Source organism: Macrotis lagotis, chromosome 3 (assembly GCF_037893015.1).
Source record: "Macrotis lagotis isolate mMagLag1 chromosome 3, bilby.v1.9.chrom.fasta, whole genome shotgun sequence".
NCBI lineage: Eukaryota > Metazoa > Chordata > Mammalia > Peramelemorphia > Peramelidae > Macrotis > Macrotis lagotis.
In genome coordinates this window covers 254,831,386-254,852,488 of record NC_133660.1, presented here as the reverse complement: position 1 = coordinate 254,852,488, position 21,103 = coordinate 254,831,386, and the positions used below count along the sequence as shown (strand labels likewise).

Below are 21,103 nucleotides of genomic sequence, written 5' to 3'. Positions count from 1 at the left end.
CAGTTGAAGCATTCCTGAAGCCAGTGTCATTACCCGGATTTTTTTTTTTCCTACTTCATCTACTTGACCCTCACTCTGAAACTTCACAGAATCGTTTGCCAGACACTTATGGGGTCATAAAATGGTGGAAGGGTCCTCAGGGACTATCCAGTCCAAGCATTCCACAGCATTGACAGTCACTTAATCAGTGCCTTTGGCCAGAAGGTGGGACAATGAACTGGAAATCAGAATTCTCATAGGACGAACTGACTACTTTGGGTTCATCAGCTTGGAAGGGTCTGACAAACGATTTGAACCAAACTCTTCCCGATTCCAAGTTTCTATCGTCACTATAGCATGCTGTCTCAGATAAGTTAATTAACATAGTGTTGATGCCAATGCGGTATTAACCTAGGCTGCCTTTCCCTGTTTCCCTATTGATAAAAACTTTGGGAAAGCAAGATCATTTTAACATTAGCCCAAGTAAACCACAATTAAGAAGGAAAATCTACTGTAAAACAAAATAATAGCAACAACAAGAATTAAAAACCTCACAACATTCTAAACAAAAGAAAATGGATTTTGGCGTATCTGCCATTTAGATCTAGGGGCTCCCTCAATTACATGGTTAATTAAGAGTTAGCTAACAAATAAATAGCCTGAGATTTAGGGAATTCAGGTTCCCACCTCTCTAATATCCCTTTATATCATGAGTACTATGATTGAGTTTTGAAGGAGGCACTGGTCTGCTCCTCCTATCTTCCCTGAGGGACTTGTAAACAGGGTTATGAGACCAAGAAGGGAATGAACACCAGCCAGATGTGTTTTTATAAGTACCTAGTGACATCTCCCTCCCCCATATCCTACCGTGCCTCACAGTCTCACACGACACATGTTATATTTGCCTTCTGCATCATAAGGATATGGTTTTGTGGCTCCATTATGGAGGAATCTATGAAATTTAAAGGAAGGTTGTGAGATCCCCTGAAGTTTCATCTGACAGGTCATCCTACATACAACAGTCTTTTCTGAGAGTCATTCTCTATTTTGTGCTTCTGAATGAATCTTGGGATATTCTTGATCTCACCAGATCCAATCGTAACTACGTTACAAAAAGTCTACATCTAGACTTTACAATGACTCCTTTTTTTTTTTGGTTTTTGCAAGGCAATGGAGTTAAGTGACATATCCAAGGTCACACAGCTAGGTAATTATTAAGTGTCTGAGGTCAGATTTGAACTCAGGTCCTCCTGATAACAGGACCGGTGCTCTATCCACCGCACCACATAGCTGCCCCTTACATCTAGACTTTAAAAAAGAGAAACCAAGGCAAATCATTTCTTAAACATTTGACCTTGATTAGTGTAGAAAACATCACACCAAACTCATTTTCCAGCATCCGCTTCCATGTTTTACAGCTCTGATCTTTTCAACCTCCACCTATCCACTTTTATTTCCTGGGAAATAGCCTTGGATAGTCTTCTTAAAGTGTGTGTGTGTGTGTGTGTGTGTGTGTGTGTGAAAGTTTGGATATTATTCAGAACAGCATATTAGAGTAGCCTCAACATTTGTTTTTTCTTTTCAAAACTCCCCATGTGTGGTTGCTCTTATTTATACTATCTCAGGAAGGCATCTTTTGTGGCCCAGCCTCTAATTTTCTCAGACTGCAAAGGAAACCACTTCATCTCTAGATACCCAGAAGCTTCCTGTGTTTGCTTAAAGTGCCCACCAACATAGTGGGCTGGCCGTTATTGCTGGCACATAAATGTTCCTTTTCATGATGGACATTCAGTATTTCCCCCATTGCTACCCTGTGGGAAGGAAATGGATTGAGAATTTTCTACTTCCTCTCATTTATTTATAGCATTAAAGGCAGGTATGCCAATTTAGGAGGGTGGGATAAGATATTGTAGTGTTATTTTTAATAATTCAGAACATACCAAGTTCAAAAATAGGTCGTAGTTTGTTTTTCATCTCAGTTCCTGGCATTACCTGCCACTGTACAAATGATCATGGAAAGTGAATACCTAATTAAACATATGGTTTTTGAGAATAGGACTTCGATTTTTTGAATCATGGTTTAAAGAAAGGATGGGTTGATTCCCGTGGCTTAAAATTCTACAAAGAAATTCAACTCAGAGAAAGTGAGACGTTTGACACAGAGAAACAATTATAAGGAGTTGCAAAATGAGTTGTCTAAAGAGATAGATGTGGATGCAAATAAAATTTAATTGGATAGCTTGGGTTTTAAAAACTAGAATAGCTAACAGAAGATAAATACAATATGCAATAATCTTGTAAGGACAGTATGACATCAAGAAAAGTCTATGTATAGAAAATGTTCATTGTACCATAGTTTTGAGGAATAAATAGGTACTTAATAACTGAGGAAAGGCTGAACAAAGTATAATCTATGAATGCAATGGGATATCTGCATCTTGCTGGTGAAAATTAAGAGAAGCATCAGAAGATTTGTAAGAAGTCAGAGTACAGAAAGTGTCAAAAGAGTAATATATACACAATGACCAGAGCTATGTAAATAAATAAATGAAGACATTCAGAAAAATAATAGAAGTCTGGTAATGTCAGCACCAATGTGAAAATGGTCAAAGGGCATGCCTCCTTTCTGGTTAAAAATCGATAACATTATTTTTAGGGAAGTGACTTTTCTGATCTAACAAATGTATCAATATGGAAAAGGAGGAAGCGAAGGAAATGGAGGAGGAGGAGGAGGAGAGGGAGAAGAGGAGGATACTGGGAGAAGGAGAATGAGGAGGGGAAGGAGGAAGAAGAAGGAGAAGAAAGAAGGAGGAGGAAGAGGAGGAGGAAGAGGAGAAGAAATTTTTGCAAAGTGCTTTGCATATATTATCTCAACTTATCCTCAAAGCAACCCTGGGATACAGTTGATGTTACATGTACATAAACACATTTTACAGAGAAGGAAACTTTGCAAGACTTAAAATTATTTATATATATATACATAATATTATATATAACAAATTTATATTTATAAGTTTTTCAACATAATTTTATAATTATTATTCCCAATTATGGGATATTTTACAACAGACTATTATTAAAAATTGACGATTTTCCTCCAATGTAGAGACAAATTAAAAACCTATCTGCAATAGTGTCTTGGAGGAGGGAAGGGGCTGACTGACTGAACAGCTGGTGAGAGAGAAATCTACTCTGCCCTCTGGAAGCAGGTGGGATTGTAAAGGTGGTTTCACTGGGCCGGCTTTCCAGACAACTTGCAGAGTTATTCCAAAGACCAGATTCTCCTCCCTCTTGTTATTGCGGCATTTGACATGCGTGTCATTTGGCTAGGCTAGCTATGAATATGCTCTGTAGGCTAATATAAGACCCTTTTAATTGCATGGAGAAATTACTTTCAGCTCGCTATATGTCCAGGGATCTGTAGGGACCATGCTAGTATTCTCAAGCAGTATGGAGAGCTAGGAAACAGAACTAGCAATGGGAAGGGGGGCAGGTGTCTGCCTTTCATCTGGATGCTCTCTATGACACATCTGGAACCTGTGTACCTCTGATTCCTAACTGACAGGGAAGCTTTGCAGCCATGGGAGGGTTGAGCTGTCAGGTGAGGCCGAGATCAAGAATTATTGTGATGTTTTCATGGCAGGAGAAAGACGCTCTGAAGTGATGTGTGATTTTAAGCAGTGGTAGTTAAATTAGGTTCTCTTGGACCCGGCATGATCTACAATATGAGAGAGCCCGTGGCTCTATGTGTGCTTTGCATGAAGGAGATTAAAGCTAAGAATTGGGGCCGCATCTAGGGGAAAATATGCTGTTAAAATGTGTTTCTCCTTCTCTGGTCTGTATCTGTGCTTAGATGCCGGCAGCAGAGATAACAGTAATTGGTGGTTTAGAGAGTTTTTTTCTGGGAACCTTTTTAATGCCCCTTCCCTGTGATAAATATTACACCACCAACAAAACCCATTGCTCCGGGTATCCAATTTGAGATTTTGTCAGACTCCAACCACTGGCACTACCTGGCTAAGCAACCTTGACTAACAGCTTTGACATAGCACTGAATTGTCTGTACAAGACAAATTGAGTGCTTTAAAAAGATTTTTTCCCTAAATTCATAAAGTAGAACACTAAGGAAATTTCTTTTAATATGTAATCAGCCCAAGTTAAATATGTACTGCTGGCTGATGAGTTACCGTATGCCTGTACCCTGGGGATTTTTCAAAAGCATATTATTGGCAGGGTCAGAATCATAAAATCTCCTGCTTGCAAACCTCTGGTAGGAGTGAACTTGAGGGTTATATCTGTATCATTGACCCGCACGGTACTAGTCAAGCTTTACCCTTACACAAAGAATCCTGGCTCCCCCTTTGTTTAACGCAGCACGCACATATCTAAAATTTCACGGGGTGGGGGCAGGCAGTAGGCAACTATTCACCTGTCCATCCTTGAATTTACAGTGCCTCCAATGTGTTCTGCCTGCACCCTAGCACAGTGTGTACTGCAAACACAGATGACCTTTACCAATGATTTCATCTAAACCCGCCCCCTTATAGAAAACCTGCTTTTTTTATTAACACAAGTCCCCCACCCCCACCCCTGCGTCTGGAATTTGAGACTGTAAAGGCTAAGACATTCTAATCACAGTTAGCAGGGGCTGAGCATCTCCAGGATTCGGCATTCAGTTTCACTGACTTTAGAAATATTTCTTCTTTAGCTCTGATTGAGTTTCTCAAGGCTGATGGATTTTTCACGTTCTCTTCTGAGGTGAGAAATCCCTATGTGTTAAGGGACATGTTTCAGGCAAGTTTTGGTCCACTGGCAATAAGGAAGATCATGAAACATTTTCTTCCAACTTGGTTCCCATGTGGAACTTGTTAGTCACAGCTAATTATTAAGGCTTTGGTGAGAGGCGATGACATTGTTAGCTTTGATTCTACCCCTCCTCCTTCCCCCCACCTCCTTCAACCCCCCCACCCCCCATCCCCATTAGTGAACAAAACATATTGTAGACCTGTGGAAGTTGGTTATACTCATGTTCTCTAGTGAAGTCATGGTGAGATCACTATTAGGGTTTCATGTTTCCAGTTGAAAATGTGGTATTGTCCCTCTCTTGGCATTAGAAACTGAACTGGGTAAAAACAATTAACATGATGAGACACAATGCATCCATGTTCTCCCTCTACTGCCCTTCCTCCACCCTGAACTGTAGAATTGCACTTCCTGGGAACTTGGGTCATTCAGTCTTAGCATTTAGCCAGGAACATTTTGATGAGAAGGGGCTAGATCAGGGACAGGGAACATCTGCTCTGAGGGTCATCTAAAACCCCAAAATCATTTGTTTTCAAGTTGCCAAGACAGTCGCAGGTGGGACTCGAAATTGATTAAATCTATGAGTTTTTTAGGAGTGAATTAATGAAATGTTTGACCAAATTCAGGAGGCTGACTTTTAAGTTTTGGCTTTTGGTAGAAAATGTTCCTCAGCCGTGGGCTAGATAATAGTTTCTCTGAAAAAAACTTGGTGTTTTTTGTGGACTTCAAGTTCACATGTAGATTGCCAAAGAAGATGGTGTTGCTTTAGACTATGCCAAGAAAGGAATAATATCCAGTACTGGGGAGGTAGAAGTAGTGATATGCCACTGTATTCCACCCAGGTCAAGTTATGTCATTTCTCATAGCAACATTTTGGGAAAGACATTCATAAGTTGGAAAGTGTCCAAAGGAGGCAACCAACACAGTGAAGGATCTTGAGTTTATGTCTTATAAAAATTATCTCAAGGAACCAGGGATGTTTAACTTTAGAGAAGATTTTAGAAGGACACAAACACTATCTTCAAGTGTGTGAATGGTTGCTATATGGGAGATATTAGACTTGTTCTCCTTAGCTGATACTTAAGAATGAAGCAAAACTTGAAGAGAAATAGATATCAGCTTGATTTGAAAAATTTCTTCCAGATATTATCTATTCAAAGATAACATGGGTGATAGAGTGTCTTGCACTATAGATGTCCAAGCAAAGACCAGATGACCACTCAGATCTATTCTTCAAGGTCAAGTTAGAGGTTGAATTGGATGGACACCTCTTGGACTCCTGTTTCTAGCATTCTGTTCTGTGACAGATACACTTCATGAAGCTATTGCAGAAAGGGACCTCCAATCCCCTTTTTATAGAGGCAATATGGTGCAATATAAAGTGCACTGACTCCAGAATTAGAGGATCTGAATTCAAATCCTGCTTCTTGACACAACCTTGATGACTTTGACAAGATTGATTAATCTTCTTGAGCTAGTTTCTTCATTTATCCAATGAAGAAATTGAACTAGATGACATCAGTGAATCAATTAGCATTTATTTGGCGAATATTAAGTGCCAGGAACTGTGTGAAGACCTTTTTCAGCTCTAGAGATATAATCCTGTGAAGTTATCAAGTGACTTTCCTAAGGTCACATAGCAGCATGTTGGCCTCAGGTCTTCTGAATCCCGGTGCAGTTTTCTTGTCACTTTTTTGCTGCTCTTACCAGGTTACCCCAGGTCGCACTTTAACTTACAATTAGGTTTTGGTATCATTATGACTAGAATCCAGGTAAGCTCTAGCTTGTTCAAGTACTTTTTCCTCTGTTCCATGACCATGGTCTCCAAAGCAAGACCCTACCAGAGAATTCCTGAAGGAACTTCACATCTGTGTTAAGGAAATGAAAAACCACATTAGAAATACCATGAAAATAGTACTAAAAGTAACTTTGTTTTTGTTTCAGATACTTGATATTCAAACATAAGCAAGCCTTGAAAATTTGATTCCAGAATACAATTAGAACTAAAAATAAATTCACATCTCCTTTCCCCCTCCTCTTTCTCTCTCTCTCTCTCTCTCTCTCTCTCTCTCTCTCTCTCTCTCTCTCTCTCTCCACACACACATACACATACATACATTATCACATGTGTTTTGGTGATAATAAAAGCCAGAACTTTCTAAACTCTATCTAACTTAGAAACTTCTGGATTTTGTCACAAGCTTAATATTAGCCAAACGCAATTTGAGTCTCTTGTAGACTGATGTCTTATTTGAATTTTTTATGGAAAGCTCATAATGGAGACTCTCCAGGGAGCAGGGCTGCATGTTTCTGGAAGAACCTTCTTTTAAACAATAGTGGAAAGACTACAAAGGGCCCATTTGTGTCCCTCCTAGTCCAGTGAACCCTAAAGAGATACTATAAGTATCCAAGTCTGGTTTTGACCCTGACTGGAATTTTTTGGGTTATTCAATTTTTTTCTCCCAGTGCTGATAATAAATAAATAAATGGGGAAAACTCATGGTGTGGAAATTACCTCTACTGATGCTGATTGACCATTCTTCTGTAGCTTCTAGTCTTAGGAAGTCATGTAGGGCACTGAGACTTTAAATGATTTACTCAAAATCAATGTATGTCTGAGAAGAGATTTGAATCCAAGTCTTTATGACAATGGTATATCATATTATTCTGCCTCCCTATGGTGTATTTTTGATGGAAATAACTAGAGAAAGGCTTCTTATTCATGCTAATTTCTTTTAAACCTCTATACTCTTGGGGCAGCTAGGTGGCGCAATGGATAAATTACCGGCCCTGGAGTTAGGAATCCCTGGGTTCAAATCTGGTCTCAGACACTTAATTACCTAGCTGTGTGGCCTTGGGCAAGCCACTTGACCCCATTTGCCTTGCAAAAAAACTTAAAAAAAAAAAGAAACCTCTATACTCTTTCCAGGCAAGATATTCTAATGCAAGAGACTATTTTTCAGTGAATTCAGCATGCATCTCTTATGTGCCACTCTATGGTTCTGTGCATTTTTAAAATCATAGAACACAGATTTTTTTTCTGATTTTTAATTGCCCCTCTCTAAAATATGAAATATATTTTGGTAGATCCTGGACTTGTTTTTTAAGGTCAGATTCCAGAATCAGGTAAGAGAGGTGAAGGGAAAGAGGGGGTGAACCAACCTGGGGAAATCCTTGATTTATATTATATTATAAAAAGATATTGGTATATATATTTATATTATAAAAAGATATTTATATTTATATCATGTTGATCACTAAGGTCAATAGGAAATAGAAAATAGGACCAGATGATTAAATGAGATCTTAGATTACAGAAGTTTCCCTAGTTTGATCAGAAGACTTGGCTTTGAAAACAACTCTCAGTACCTCTATTCTTTTTTAAAGGGATCCTTGTGGTAATTCAAATAGTCATTCTAATAGGTTCATTGTGACATGTTTTTGTTGTTTAGTCATGTCTGCTTCCTCATGACCCAATTTGGAGTTTTCTTGGCAAAGATACTGGAATGATTTGCCATTTTCTTCTCCAGTTCATTTTAGAGATACTCAAACTGAGCCAAACACAAGGTGAAGTGACTTGTCTAGAGCCACACAGCTAGTGTCTGTAACCACATTTGAACTCAGGAATATGAATTTTTTCTCTCCCCCATGCCACCCTGCCACCCAGGAGTTCTTATTAAATAGATCTTTCCCCAATGATTTCCCTCATTTGATTTATCAAACACTGAAAGTAATCGTCATCTTACTTAAGCTGAAGGCAGTGATTCAATAGAAAGAGCATTGTATTTCTATCCAAACTTTGCCCCACACAGAAGGACTATAAGCTTCTTGAGGGCAGGAACTTTTTGATTGCGATCAATATAATCCCAGTACCTGTAACAGAATGGGCATTGAATAGGTGCTTGTGGACTGACTGATTGTATGGCCTTATTTATTTCCATTTCTGAATCTCAGTGTCTTCAATGATAAAATGGGAGAGATGATCTAGATGGTCTTTTCCAGCTTTGACTATGTGAAGAAAACCAGAAGAGTTTCACTAGGATCTATTTACAAAATAGTATATCCTTCCATCTAGTGGACCAAGATGGGATTTTGATTCAGCAAATATTTATTATGTGGTCAAAAAAGGTCAGCCTCAGCCATCAAGTAATAACTTGCTTTTAGGCCTCTGACTCTAGTGAGGTTTACAATATTTCAGATCCAATTTGAAAAAAATTAAGTATGTCTAAAGTAGCTATGTTTGTAATGTTGCCATCTTCTACCCAATATGACTATATGTCTCAAATCAAAAGTATAACAGATTCATTTTTTTCTGGGATTATAAAAAATTCAAATAATAATATCTAACTATATATATAATATACATAGACATAGATATATCCATCTACCCATCTAATCTCATCCATCTTTCTTTGTTTCTCCCTCATTTCTTCCTTCCTTCCTTTCATTTGTTTATTTTTCTTCTTTTCTTCCCTCCCTTCTTTTTTATCTTTCCTTTTCTCCCTCCCTTCATTTTTCCCTCCTTCCTTCCTTCCTTCCTTCCTTCCTGTCTGTCTTCCTTCTTTCTTCACAGTATTCATCACCAAGCTATGTAGATGAAGCTCCCAATTAAGACAAATGGATACACTCAATTAGCTCATGGGCCCTCTCAGAGGATATGAGGAGTGATGGTGTCCCACTATGAGTATTATATGGAAAAAAAGTGTGTGTGTGTGTGTGTGTGTGTGTGTGTGTGTGTGTGTGTGTATTTGCTCATACTGTTGAGAGGATCTGGATATTTCATCAAATACTTTATTTTCCAGTGAAGCTTTTGGAAACGAGCAACTAAATGAATTTACAGTAAAATTAAAAAGATGCCAGCAATTTGGAGCCTGAATTTAAATTTAGAGTCATGGATTGCTAAACATAATGGGCCATATATAGTAATGATGGGATTTTATTCGGCACTACCAGAAACCATGTGTCTAAAGAAGTTTCCCCTAGCATTTTAAAAAGATATGAACTAAGCCCATTAATGTGAGTAATTGAATTCCTTGAGCTTCACCAAAACATTATATGTATATGTCAATCTCACTGCCTAGTAATGAGAGGAAGGGAACCCTAAAATTTGGTGATTCAGCAAATCAAATAGTACTTAAGAGAGTTTTAAAGAAAAGCTATCCTCTGTAAGCAAGGATGATTACAATTGTTGCAAGTATAAGAAAGAAACTTTTTAAATATGAAAAATATTTTAAATACCAAAATGAAACTGAAATATTCTAATTTCTGATCCTTTTCATGGCCTATCCTTCCACATTAGAATATAAACCTTTTGAAGGGAAAAACTAGGTTGCAGCTAGGTGGATAGAGCACTGGCCCTGGAGTCAGGAGTACCTGAGTTCAAATCCAACCTCAGACGCTTAATAATTACCTAGCTGTGTGGCCTTGGGCAAGCCATTTAACCCCATTTGCATTACCAAAAAATACAACCTAAAAAAGAAAAAAATGAAGGGAAAAACTATTTTATTTTCCTCTATGCATTCCCAGTGCTTAGTACAATGCTTTCTGCATAGTGTTGATGACACACTACAGTCAACTGAAAGTTGAATTGAAGTGAACTGAATTGTATTAGAATTAACTTCATCCATGGGATCATAAATTTGAATTAGAAGTCATTAAGTTCTACTAATTTATTTTACAATTGAGGAAACCAAGGCCCAAAGAGATTAATGACATACCCAAGGGCATATGTGCAATGGATTGGCAAACCTAACAGTCCTTAGTGACTCCAAATATACCACTTTTCCCACTGCACTATTTTAACTCTTTTTACAATTAACTTGCCCAAGGATGTACTCGATGAACTTCAAGGCAGAGAACATTGTTCTCCTCTTGTCTTATATTACAATAACAGATTGGAGGGTTGATTCTGCACTCTATACAGTAGGCATGTTATTGTACATCCTATCTAGATGGCATTTTCAATCAATCTCTTCTTGGTCAAAAAAAATTATTCTGAATAGCATTTTAAATAGACCTGCTCACATCTAAATATGGAATCAAGAGAAGCCTGAAATCTCTTTGATTTCTATGCTGATCCACACCAGTAGGCATTTATTAGACATTTACCATGATCAGAGGCACTGAGATAGACACCATGGATAGAAAGGCAGCATGGAATTGACTCCTGTCCTCAAGTCACTTTAGCTCTTCTGGAAGGACATAGCAGTTGTGCAGATAAACATGTAGATACAGATATGTTATGTATACACAATATTCATATATAGATTCATATCTGCATGTCAACTTTATTGTCTATGCACATCCATCCATACAAATAAATGTATAATATAGATAGAAATAGACTTAAACATCTATATAACTGCTATTTTTTGCTCTCATAAGAATGAAAATGAATAATTGTCATATTTTTCAAATGAGAAACACGAAGGATAATGAATAGAGCTCTAGGTTTGGTATGAAAAACAAAATCCTGGGGCAGCTAGGTGGTGCAGTGACAAAGCACCAGCCCTGGAGTCAGGAGGACCTGAGTTCAAATGTGACCTCAGACACTTAATAATCGCCTAGCTGTGTGGCCTTGGGCAAGTCATTTTAGCCCCATTGCCATAAGTAAAGAAAATTTTAAAAAAATAATACACTTCCTGTTTCTTTGTTTCTTCTCCTCCCCACTAGCATCTCCTCCCCTTTCTGCTGTGTCTCTTTTAGTAGGACCAGTTTTCTGTTGGTTATTTCCAAATGGATATTCATAATAGATGTGATGGAGTTCATTTTATTTTCCCTTAAACCCAACCCTCTTTCAGATTTCCCTATTTCTGTTTAAAGAAACACCATTTTCCTAATCACCTAGGTTTTTCACAATCTCAGAATCATCTTCAAGTCACTCCTCTCCCTCTCTCCCCTCCCCCCAACATCCATTCAGTTACCAGACCTTATCAGCTCTTCCCCCCACAACATCTGACACACCTGTCCCCTTCTCTACATGTACCAAATCTCTTGCAATAGCTTCAGGGTTTGTTTCCCTGATTTCTAGTCTTTCTTGTCCCCAATTCCTCCTTTAGACAGCTTCCAAATAGGTATTTTAAGGATGTTGAACTAAAAAATCTTCAAGGGCCCCCTAATACCCCTAGGATAAAATATTTCCTTGCCTGGATTTAAATTTTTCTGTGATCTGACATCTTTTTTCAGACTTATTTCATATTATTATCCTTCATGATTCTCTGCTCCATTAAAAAGTGACTTACTAACTCTTTCTCCACTTGATATCTCTTCTCCACCTCTGCACCCATTTGCACCAGTGGTCCTTCATGTTTGGCATGAATTTCCTATTCATCTTGGCTTCTTTGAATCCCTTGCTTCTGTCAGCACATAATTCTGGTGATCCTATTCAGACTCTTTTTTCATGTGCCCAGTTAGTTGGTGTTTTCTGTCTCTTGAACTATGTTATATTTTTTATATGTACTTTGTATTTAATGACTTGTGATGTATTGAATCCCCCAAATCGAATTTGAACTCCTCAGAAGCAGGGACTGTTGGACTTTGTCTTTGTAGTTTAATCCCTAGCATAATCCTGACATATGGTTTTTCCCTATTGTATTTTATTGAATTGGGTTCTTCTCTCACTCTCATTTTACTTGGACTCCACATTGTCCCAGATTTCCTGTCTCTTGTACCTCATATTCACCAAAGCAGTCCTTTTAGCAAAAGCCACATCCACAAGGGCATTTTCTGGATCCCCATCAGAATTTTGCCAAGAATTGCCAGAGAAAAGGTTGAGGGTTTACTTTACATTATTCCTCTAAATTAAATAGTGAAATTGTTCCAGCTCTGAGCCAGAAATCCAAGTGACTCTTCTATTTCTACATGTCCAAAGAATCATCCTCATGATGTCTTTTCTTAGATAATCTTCCCCCTTTTTATTGAATGATCCACAGCCTACATGTTTACTTTAAAATATCTTGGTTTGAAGACAGCCAAGAGAAAGTGTCCCTTTCCAAGAGACAACTCTTCCAAAAGAGAAGATAAAGAAATGCAGACTGCTGGAGAGAGAATGTGGAAGTCAAAAATTCTGAAAATATGGGACATTGCTCTGTTGATCTGATACCATTTGCATTATTTTTCCCAAAGGACGCCGTGGTTTAATGGATGGGGTTTTAACCTACCCAGAGGTCAGTCTCTGTTGGACAAGTGGAACCTCATCCCAGAGGGAATTGATATACTAATGACACATGGCCCTCCTCTTGGTAAGTGAAATAAGGGGCATCATTTTTTCGTGGTGGATATTTTCTGTTCAGGCAGAATGAATAATGCTTTCAGGGACATAATCATTTTCCTCTAACTAAAAAAGAAAAAAGGGGGGAATATTGGAGGGAGGTGGAAAGCAATGTCTTCAAAGAAGCCCAGTATGATAATTAAACTTAGCAGTTCTGCTGGGCTTCCAGGTGTTCTTGAAATTAAATTTTTTGATTTATTGGAGTCAAGGAAAATCAAATGAGTATATAGCACTGCAGTCTTTTGAGCCAGATAATTTATTTTAAGAACAGTATTCACCTTATGGGGGAAAGAGGGGGAAGGATATCATATACCCCATCACGAAGGCTTTTGAATGATGGTGAAATGACTGGAGCTTTTTTCAGAATTCATTTCCCTTTTCATCAATTAGTTAGAACAGGGGAAGAGTCTTTAAGTTTGACATTTGAACTTATTATTTGGGGAGAAAGTGTTTCTCCTTCTAAAATATGAACACTGAAATTAAGTAAAATGGAAGATATCTGGTGAGCAATTATAATTAAAGGTGACTTACAAGTGTTTATCCTAGAGACTCTGGGTCTGATTTAAGATTTTAAAAGCTGGTAGAATCAGTGCTATGATATGAAATAAACCAAAAAAACCATAAAAACAACAATTTTTCAGTTTATGAGTATGAAAACATTATTTTGCTTGGATGGTCAACTCTTTCTCCAATCAACAAACCAACAAACATGTATATTAAATGCTTACTATGTGTAGGGCACTGTATTGTGTAAGAGAAAAGCAAAAATAGTCTCTACTCACAGGGCAGTGTTATTCTAATGGGAGAGATGACATCGAGATCAGTCATTGAATACAAGAGAAATAAGATGTGATGGAGTAGAAGTGGCCTAGGTTCTCAAAGGATGCACCAAAGGATTTAACACATCCCACAAAATATGAAAGAGTTTGATTGCAACTTAAGTGGTGTGATGAGAGTCACTCAGGAATCAGATTTCAGAGAGGGTCATTGCCAGGTTTGAACATGATGGATAATACATTGGGTCAAAACCAGTTTCAGAGTATCAGAGTCTCAATCTACCCCAATGGAAAAATGTCCCCTTCAATGAAATCACATTTCCTCAAAAATCTCAAAGTATCATTATGGTTCATTATCATGATTAATTGTTGGTTGTCCACAACTTTATCCTCTATTTGATATTATTCATAGGAAATTTTAACCCAGGCTGACACACTTCATTCCATAATGATCCTGGACAGTGTTAAAAACTAGCCAAATGGTTTATGCTCAGGTTATGGATATTAATTTTAATATTAGCCAAAATAAACCACAATTAAGGAGATCAAACTAAGTTGGGAGATGGCATACTATAACCCTAGGAAGAATATCATGGAATCTTAGACTGAGAGTTAGAAGACCACTGAGCTTAATGGCCATCGAGTTCAAACCCCTCATTTTCCATTTGGGGGAATTATGGCATGGAGTGTTTAAGTGACTCATCCAAAGTCACATAGCTGGTAAGTACCCAAGGTGGGATTTATATCTAGGTCTTATTGACTCATAGACTAGTGCCTTATCCAATATACCATCTGCTATTTTGAATTTTCCATGTTTCTGTTATCTTCCATTTGTACAGAAAATTTTTTTTAAATGTAATATTTATAGACAATTTCCCTTGGAAGCCATTTACTACCATTTCTTGATCCCTCTCAAAGATGAAAAGAAACATTTGTTGCATTTCCAAGTAAAAGTTGGGAAGGATAAGTGATTACCTTATTTTATAGATTTGAAATCAGGAAGCCCAATGTTAAAATCCTACCTCAGATACTAGCTTTGTGGCTCTGGGCAAATAAATGACCATTTCTTCATATGTAAAACAAATGGCCTCTAAGGTCCTTTTCATTGATGATAAGGGCAAGGGTGCTAGCCACAATGGTGGCGACTCCTGAAAAATTTCAGGCCCCTGACTTGCTATAAATCTCTACAGATCCCCCAATGGACTTAGGGGCTTGTATTCAAATATGTGTTTGGGGTTACTTAGGGACTATAACAGTTTCACTGCAAACTTGGACAAATTCTTCAGCCTGCATTGAAAGCAAATTGTGGCGACAGATGTTTAAATTCCAGGCCTCCAAGAAAAATTTTACAAAGGCCCTTCCCCCATCAGGTTTCCCCTCCCCAGAAACCTCTCCCCTCCTACTCCCTCTACTGCCCCACTGTGTTTTCCAGAAACTGCCCAACTCTCCATTACTCTGAGCCAGCAGGAGAACTTCTTAATAGCCCGTCTGACCTTCCCTTGGTAGGAGGTTGCAGGGATACTTGAGACTAGATGCTAAGATCAACCAAACGCTACCAGGGAAGCCAGAGGGCATGGTTCAGTATTTTGAAGCTTCCGATGAAAAGGAGGGGGGCTTAAAATAAAGCCTGCAGTTGGTGTTTCAGAATGACTTTGTAGGCACATTTTGCACATGTTACTAATTGCACCCATTGAGGGAGACTGAAAATAACCTTTTGCAAAGCATCTTTAAATTCTCTACTTCTGGCTAGGGGAGTGGTAGCAGCCAAATTCATTCCACCCATCCACACACCCAGTGATAAAAAGGACTTCCCTTTCTTTGGCTATTTTCTATGAAAAATTATTTTCTCCCTTAAAAACAATACAACCCAATGAAGAAATATGTCTCTAATTTTGGGTGGTGAGAATCATTCCCCATTTCAAATTTCAGCTTTCAGTCTAATTTGGATCAATACAAAATACCCAGTTTTCTATGATTATCAGCTATTCTTCTTAGGATATATATCTATCCTCTCCCTTCTGTATCCTACATACCATTATTTATTCCTTTAACCAGTTTTGCAAAAAGTGGGGCTTAATGTTTTTTTCCTTTGGTGTCACTGAATTAAATTGCTTCCTAGCCCCTGTCCAAAACTACCTTGATTTAGGGTCCTGTATTTTTAAAATATATATATATATATATATATATATATATATATATATATATATATATATATGTAGAAATGACATAATGGTGCTACAAACAGATTTGTGTTGAAGTTTTCCGGACCCACTGATCTTCCCAGCTTCCTCCTGTACACCCAGCCCCCAACCCCATCTGATCCCTACAGATTCCATTTCAGACTATAACCATTCTGACAGCTGACTTTTGTGATAATTGATGACAGTTTTCTATGGATTTTCTGCATTAAGTGTGGAACTAAGTGGCTTTTACTTTAAAAGTAGTCAATTAGCCCCAGCTTGCAGGATACCGTTATGGGTCGTATTGTTACCTATCACTGGTGATCAACCTGGGGAGATAACCTAGCTTTCCCAGGCTCTGTTCACTGGAAATCATTCAAGAGTCAAGGGGTGAATTGTCTAGAGAAACCCAGGTACATAGAGGCAAATCTTTAATGTGGTCCTTACCCTCCTTAATCTGACCATCTCGGAAGTAAAGATAGTCTGAGTAGATGGAACACGAAGAGAAGTAATAATGCGAAAAGTAGAGAATTGAAAAAGAGGAGAAAGAGACGCAAACATTGAAGACAGAGAAAGGGGGAGGGGGACCACATAACATTGCCAGGAATAAGTGTCACCAAGTTTCAGCTCACGGAGACGATTTGAAACCTAGTCATTGAATAAATCAAATTCTATACGAGGAGAAAAATGTTAATTAAGAGGAGGAAAAAAAATCTGAAACTAAAAAAAAAAAAGACTCTAAAGAAGACAAAGTGATGAGTGAAAAGTTTCTTAAAAGGTATTGTAAGCTTTAATGGAGAGGTTAGGATTACAGATAATGTAATAAACCCTCAGTGAGTTATGGCTTCCTGAAAGTCTAAATGAAACCTTACCTGAAGAGAGAAAATTAAGAGTATTGATTTCATTTTGCCCTCAGGTTTTCGAGACTGGGTCCCCAAGGAGCTTCAGCGAGTTGGCTGTGTTGAACTGTTAAACACAGTGCAGAGACGAGTACGGCCCAAACTCCATGTCTTTGGTGGAATCCATGAAGGTAAGAAATGGGAGAAGGGAAATTGATGCCCATGTGGAAACTAGATTGGCCCATCAAGGTGCCTTTGGGTCCACCATGATCCATGAGCCACCTAGACAGGTCTTTTTGCAGATAGATACTAAAAGATCCATTTACGGCTTCTCCAAAATGTCAAGAACTGTTAGCTCCAAGATGGGCTAAACAGAGTAATCAATTCCTTACACAAATGGGAACCAGATCAGTTGACTTTTCCCCTGTCTTTCAAAGTTAACTGTAGGAAAATTCACAAGACCTGAAGGCCTCACAAATATTTTCTCAGAAGTCAAAGGTTCAGAACTGGAAAGAAGTCCAATGGTTTCCTGGTCTAGCACCTTTATTTTACAGGTGATGCTACTGAGACTCAGATAAATTTGCATTTTCATAATATCAGATATTTGGTAGCAAGGAACAGAAACAGAGAACCTGCCTTCTTTGGCTATGAATCCAATACTCTGGCAACTGAACACTTTAAAAAAAATCATTTATCACACTCTGCTTAAGTCAAGGTTAACAACATTGATAACCTGGCATACTCTCCTCTAAAATGTTGGCACGGTTGATCACGAATAGTCCTTTTTTCTCTTGCACATGAACAGGCTCCATCTGGCTGTTTGCAAAAATGAAGTCTTCCAGTGAGCAGGGTTCTGTATAGGAACCATGAACATCCAGAGCTCAAAGGGATCTGAGGAGCCCTCATTTTATAGATGAGGAAGCTGAGGGCCAGAGGATTATGTGACTTGCCCAAGGTGATGCATATAATAAAAATACATCACCCAAAACCACAAGTTTTTGTATTGTATTGCTCTGCTTTTTATATTTTGAAGATAATAATAATGTTTTGTCCTTCATTTTCAAAGAAGACCACAACATCAGGGAGGTGATGCCATGACAAGCACATGAATAGGATTTGAGTGGGGGGCTATGTTAAGTCACCAGCCTCACCTTCTCCTAGGATTTAAAAGAAAGCCCAGGCAAGAAAAAGAGAAAGGGAGAGAGATGATAGATAAATAAAACAAATAAAATTTTCAGTAAGTTTTAAATGATTTCCCTCCTCTAACTTGCCTATCCAGTTTTTACTCCACAGAGAGTAAAATAAATGAAAACATTACCCTTTAAAAAAAATCTAACTGATTCTCTTCTGTAATTTGCTTTTGGGCCAGAGGTTTATGGTTCCTTATAGTTTGCATGTAGGCCTTTGTAACTCTGTGGAATCAAAAATTCCTGGTTTTCAGTCAACAAACATTGATTAAACTAGTATGAGCCAGGCTCTGAGGAAACAATGAAAAGGAAGGGAGGGAGTTCTATTTGCAAAGCATATACTTAGAGTCTGATTTTTTTTAAAAAAAATATATCATGAAATTTCTTTGCCTTGGCTGCTTCCCTTTGGGAAGACCCCCACTCAAAGGTATCACCTGCATTACCAGATTCTGCACCAATGGAGTTGGGCGGTGGGACCACTCTCCAACAGGCTGCTTAGGCCCCATCTCAACTGCTTTCCCCCCACAGCTCTGGAGTTCTTTGTATGCTCACAGTAGAGCAGGGATGTCTGCGGTCACGTGCCAGAAAAGCAAGGCAAAAAAAAAAAAGCCCCAAAGTTTGCTTTGCCAAGCTCACAAACCCAGAGGCTTCCTGGTTAGGTGGTAATAAAGAGCATATTGAAAATCCCCCCACAGAGCTAAGAGAAAATTCAGATTGCTCTGAGAGCAGGCACCAGCTGAGCAGGTAGAAAGTGGGGGTGCAGCCCTCAGAGAGAGCAAGGCCTCCAACCTGTCCTGAATCTGCTCTTTCAGAGAAGGAGGAAAAGGCATTTAGGCATGATTAACAATTGGAGAGTGGAAAGAATTCCATAGCCACATTTTTAAACTGATTTCTAAGTGAGGTTTCTAAGAAAAATGACTATGAATTTGAGAACAGGTTTTAAAAAAAAATGCTACATCTCCAGCCCCCCCCCATTTTTTTTAAATTGCCTTCATCTCACTGAGGCAAAAAAGGAGGGGCGACTCCATTAAAGTCCCCAAACAGTAAAGTTGTTTAAAGAGGAGATCATATTCAAATAAACTTGCCTCTTTTTTATTCCTTTAAGACAGCTGAAGAGGGCAGAAGGAGGGCAAATCCCAAACATCCCGATGGAGAGCGATAACGAGACTTTATGACCTCAGAACTAAACACTCACATGGAAATGTTTTCCCCACTCCCCCTGGAGATTTTTCCATTGACCCTCATTAAGCCTTCTGTAGGTTCGGTAGGTTTATATACTTGGAGACTTTTCAGCAGGAAAACACACACACACACACACACACACACACACACACACACACACACAAACAAACTCAGCTCGTGTAGTTCTTGAAGGTTTCCCCAAACTCTATGCATATAAACACACACACACACACACACACACACACACACACACACACACACACACAGAGCTCACTTAGCTCTTAGAGGTTTCCTCAAACCCTCACTTCTTGAAATAGATTTTTACCAATCCATTTCCCAATGTCCCTAAATCCCCAAGTCATAATGACATATTCTAATATCTTATTTTATTAATTTCATTAAAAAGATTAATTGAATCATAGCAGCAGAAGGGCAAATACCTCATAGTAAAGGGAAAAGGGAGCCATGATGTCTAGATCTTGGAGGTATAGTGCATTACCCATGATAAGGCACACACACACACACACAAACACACACATGTTGATAGTGATTTCATTAGCCTCTTTCCAGAGGTCATAGCAATTACTTAAATAGTCCATGGGAAGTACTTTTATTTGCCTCACATTCCAAGAAGTCAAAATAAAAACACACAGAGACTTCTGGTCTTTTGTTTGTCAATTCTCTTATACAAAGTAGGAGACCATAAGGCAGCACAAAGAAAACCAGATTTGGAATTAGAATCCTGGGTTCAAATCCTAACTCTGCCACTTCCTAGCTAAGTTACTTTGGTTAAGTCCCCTGGTCCCTCTGGGCATCAGTTCCCTCATCTGTAAAATAGAATTGAACTAAATGACTTCTAGGGTCCTTTCAGGTTCTAAATCTTAAGATTTTATTATTTAAGACAAGGAACAGAGATTTACATCTCCATGCTAAATGGTAAAGGAACAATAGTTTTTTTTTTTCCCCCTATGTCCTAATTTCTATGTTAAGACAGGACTAGAACACAACACACCTTTCTTTTTCAAAAGAGAAATAGATGGCAGCTGCTAACATCTGGATCAGCTCAGCTGAATTTCAGCCTACCTTCCACTGAGGTCACCACCATTTGTGTCTGTAATGGTCAACATGAACCACTCTTCCCACAGGTTACGGCATCATGACAGACGGTTACACAACATATATCAACGCCTCAACGTGTACGGTCAGCTTTCAGCCAACCAACCCTCCCATTATATTTGACCTTCCAAACCCTCAAGGATCATGAAGCACTCTAAATGCCCCCCTTGGAGCAAAGGAAGGAAGGTCGATAAACTGCCATTTTTCTAATTCTAAACTTACATTCTCTTACATGTTTCTTTCCAAATTCTGTGAGTTTTTTGTAAAATTGCTGGTACAAAAACGACGCTAGAGGTTGTGCTTCCCCCCCTTTTTTTTCTATTTCTTTCTTTTTTATTTTATTTTATTTTATTTCATTCTTTTTGGAAATGCAGCATCCGTTTTAAATTGATAAAACATTGTGGATTTGTAAAATGACTCCTGTTTTTTCAATGACCATGCCATTGTAAATCATTAGTGTTCTCCAAAGGACAGCCAAGCTTTCTTTTAAGAAATGAGAAATGTTATTTTATATGATATAAGCTGGAAGAAAAAAAAAAGACAGAGGCAGTGTTGTTTTTTTTTTTTATAAAATCACCCAGATTTGCACAACTGTTGAGTACTGTTTGATTTTTATTTTGTGATGTCCTTTGTTTGTAAGTCCCGATGTATAGAGACTTCTAGACAGAAGTTAACTTTAAAGGGTCATCTCTGCACACACCTCAAGGCACATGCTTTCCTTCCCATGGTAGCATAAGCAACATCAAGGGGATGGAACAAGCCTCGGATATGA

The 21,103-nt window shown here is 38.4% G+C and overlaps 1 protein-coding gene across 3 annotated transcripts in view; it reads left to right on the top strand.

Moving 5' to 3' along the window:
- MPPED2 (metallophosphoesterase domain containing 2) overlaps positions 1–20,897 on the top strand; it is a 205,449-nt gene extending 184,552 nt beyond the window's left edge. For all 3 annotated transcript variants that reach the window (XM_074230414.1, XM_074230415.1, XM_074230416.1), the window contains 3 exons: positions 12,907–13,022; positions 16,924–17,037; positions 20,361–20,897. In XM_074230414.1, the coding sequence (XP_074086515.1) occupies positions 12,907–13,022; positions 16,924–17,037; positions 20,361–20,479 (349 nt within the window). In that variant the 3' untranslated portion in view covers positions 20,480–20,897. The remainder of the gene's footprint in view (positions 1–12,906; positions 13,023–16,923; positions 17,038–20,360) is intronic.
- The last annotated feature ends 206 nt before the right edge of the window (positions 20,898–21,103 follow it).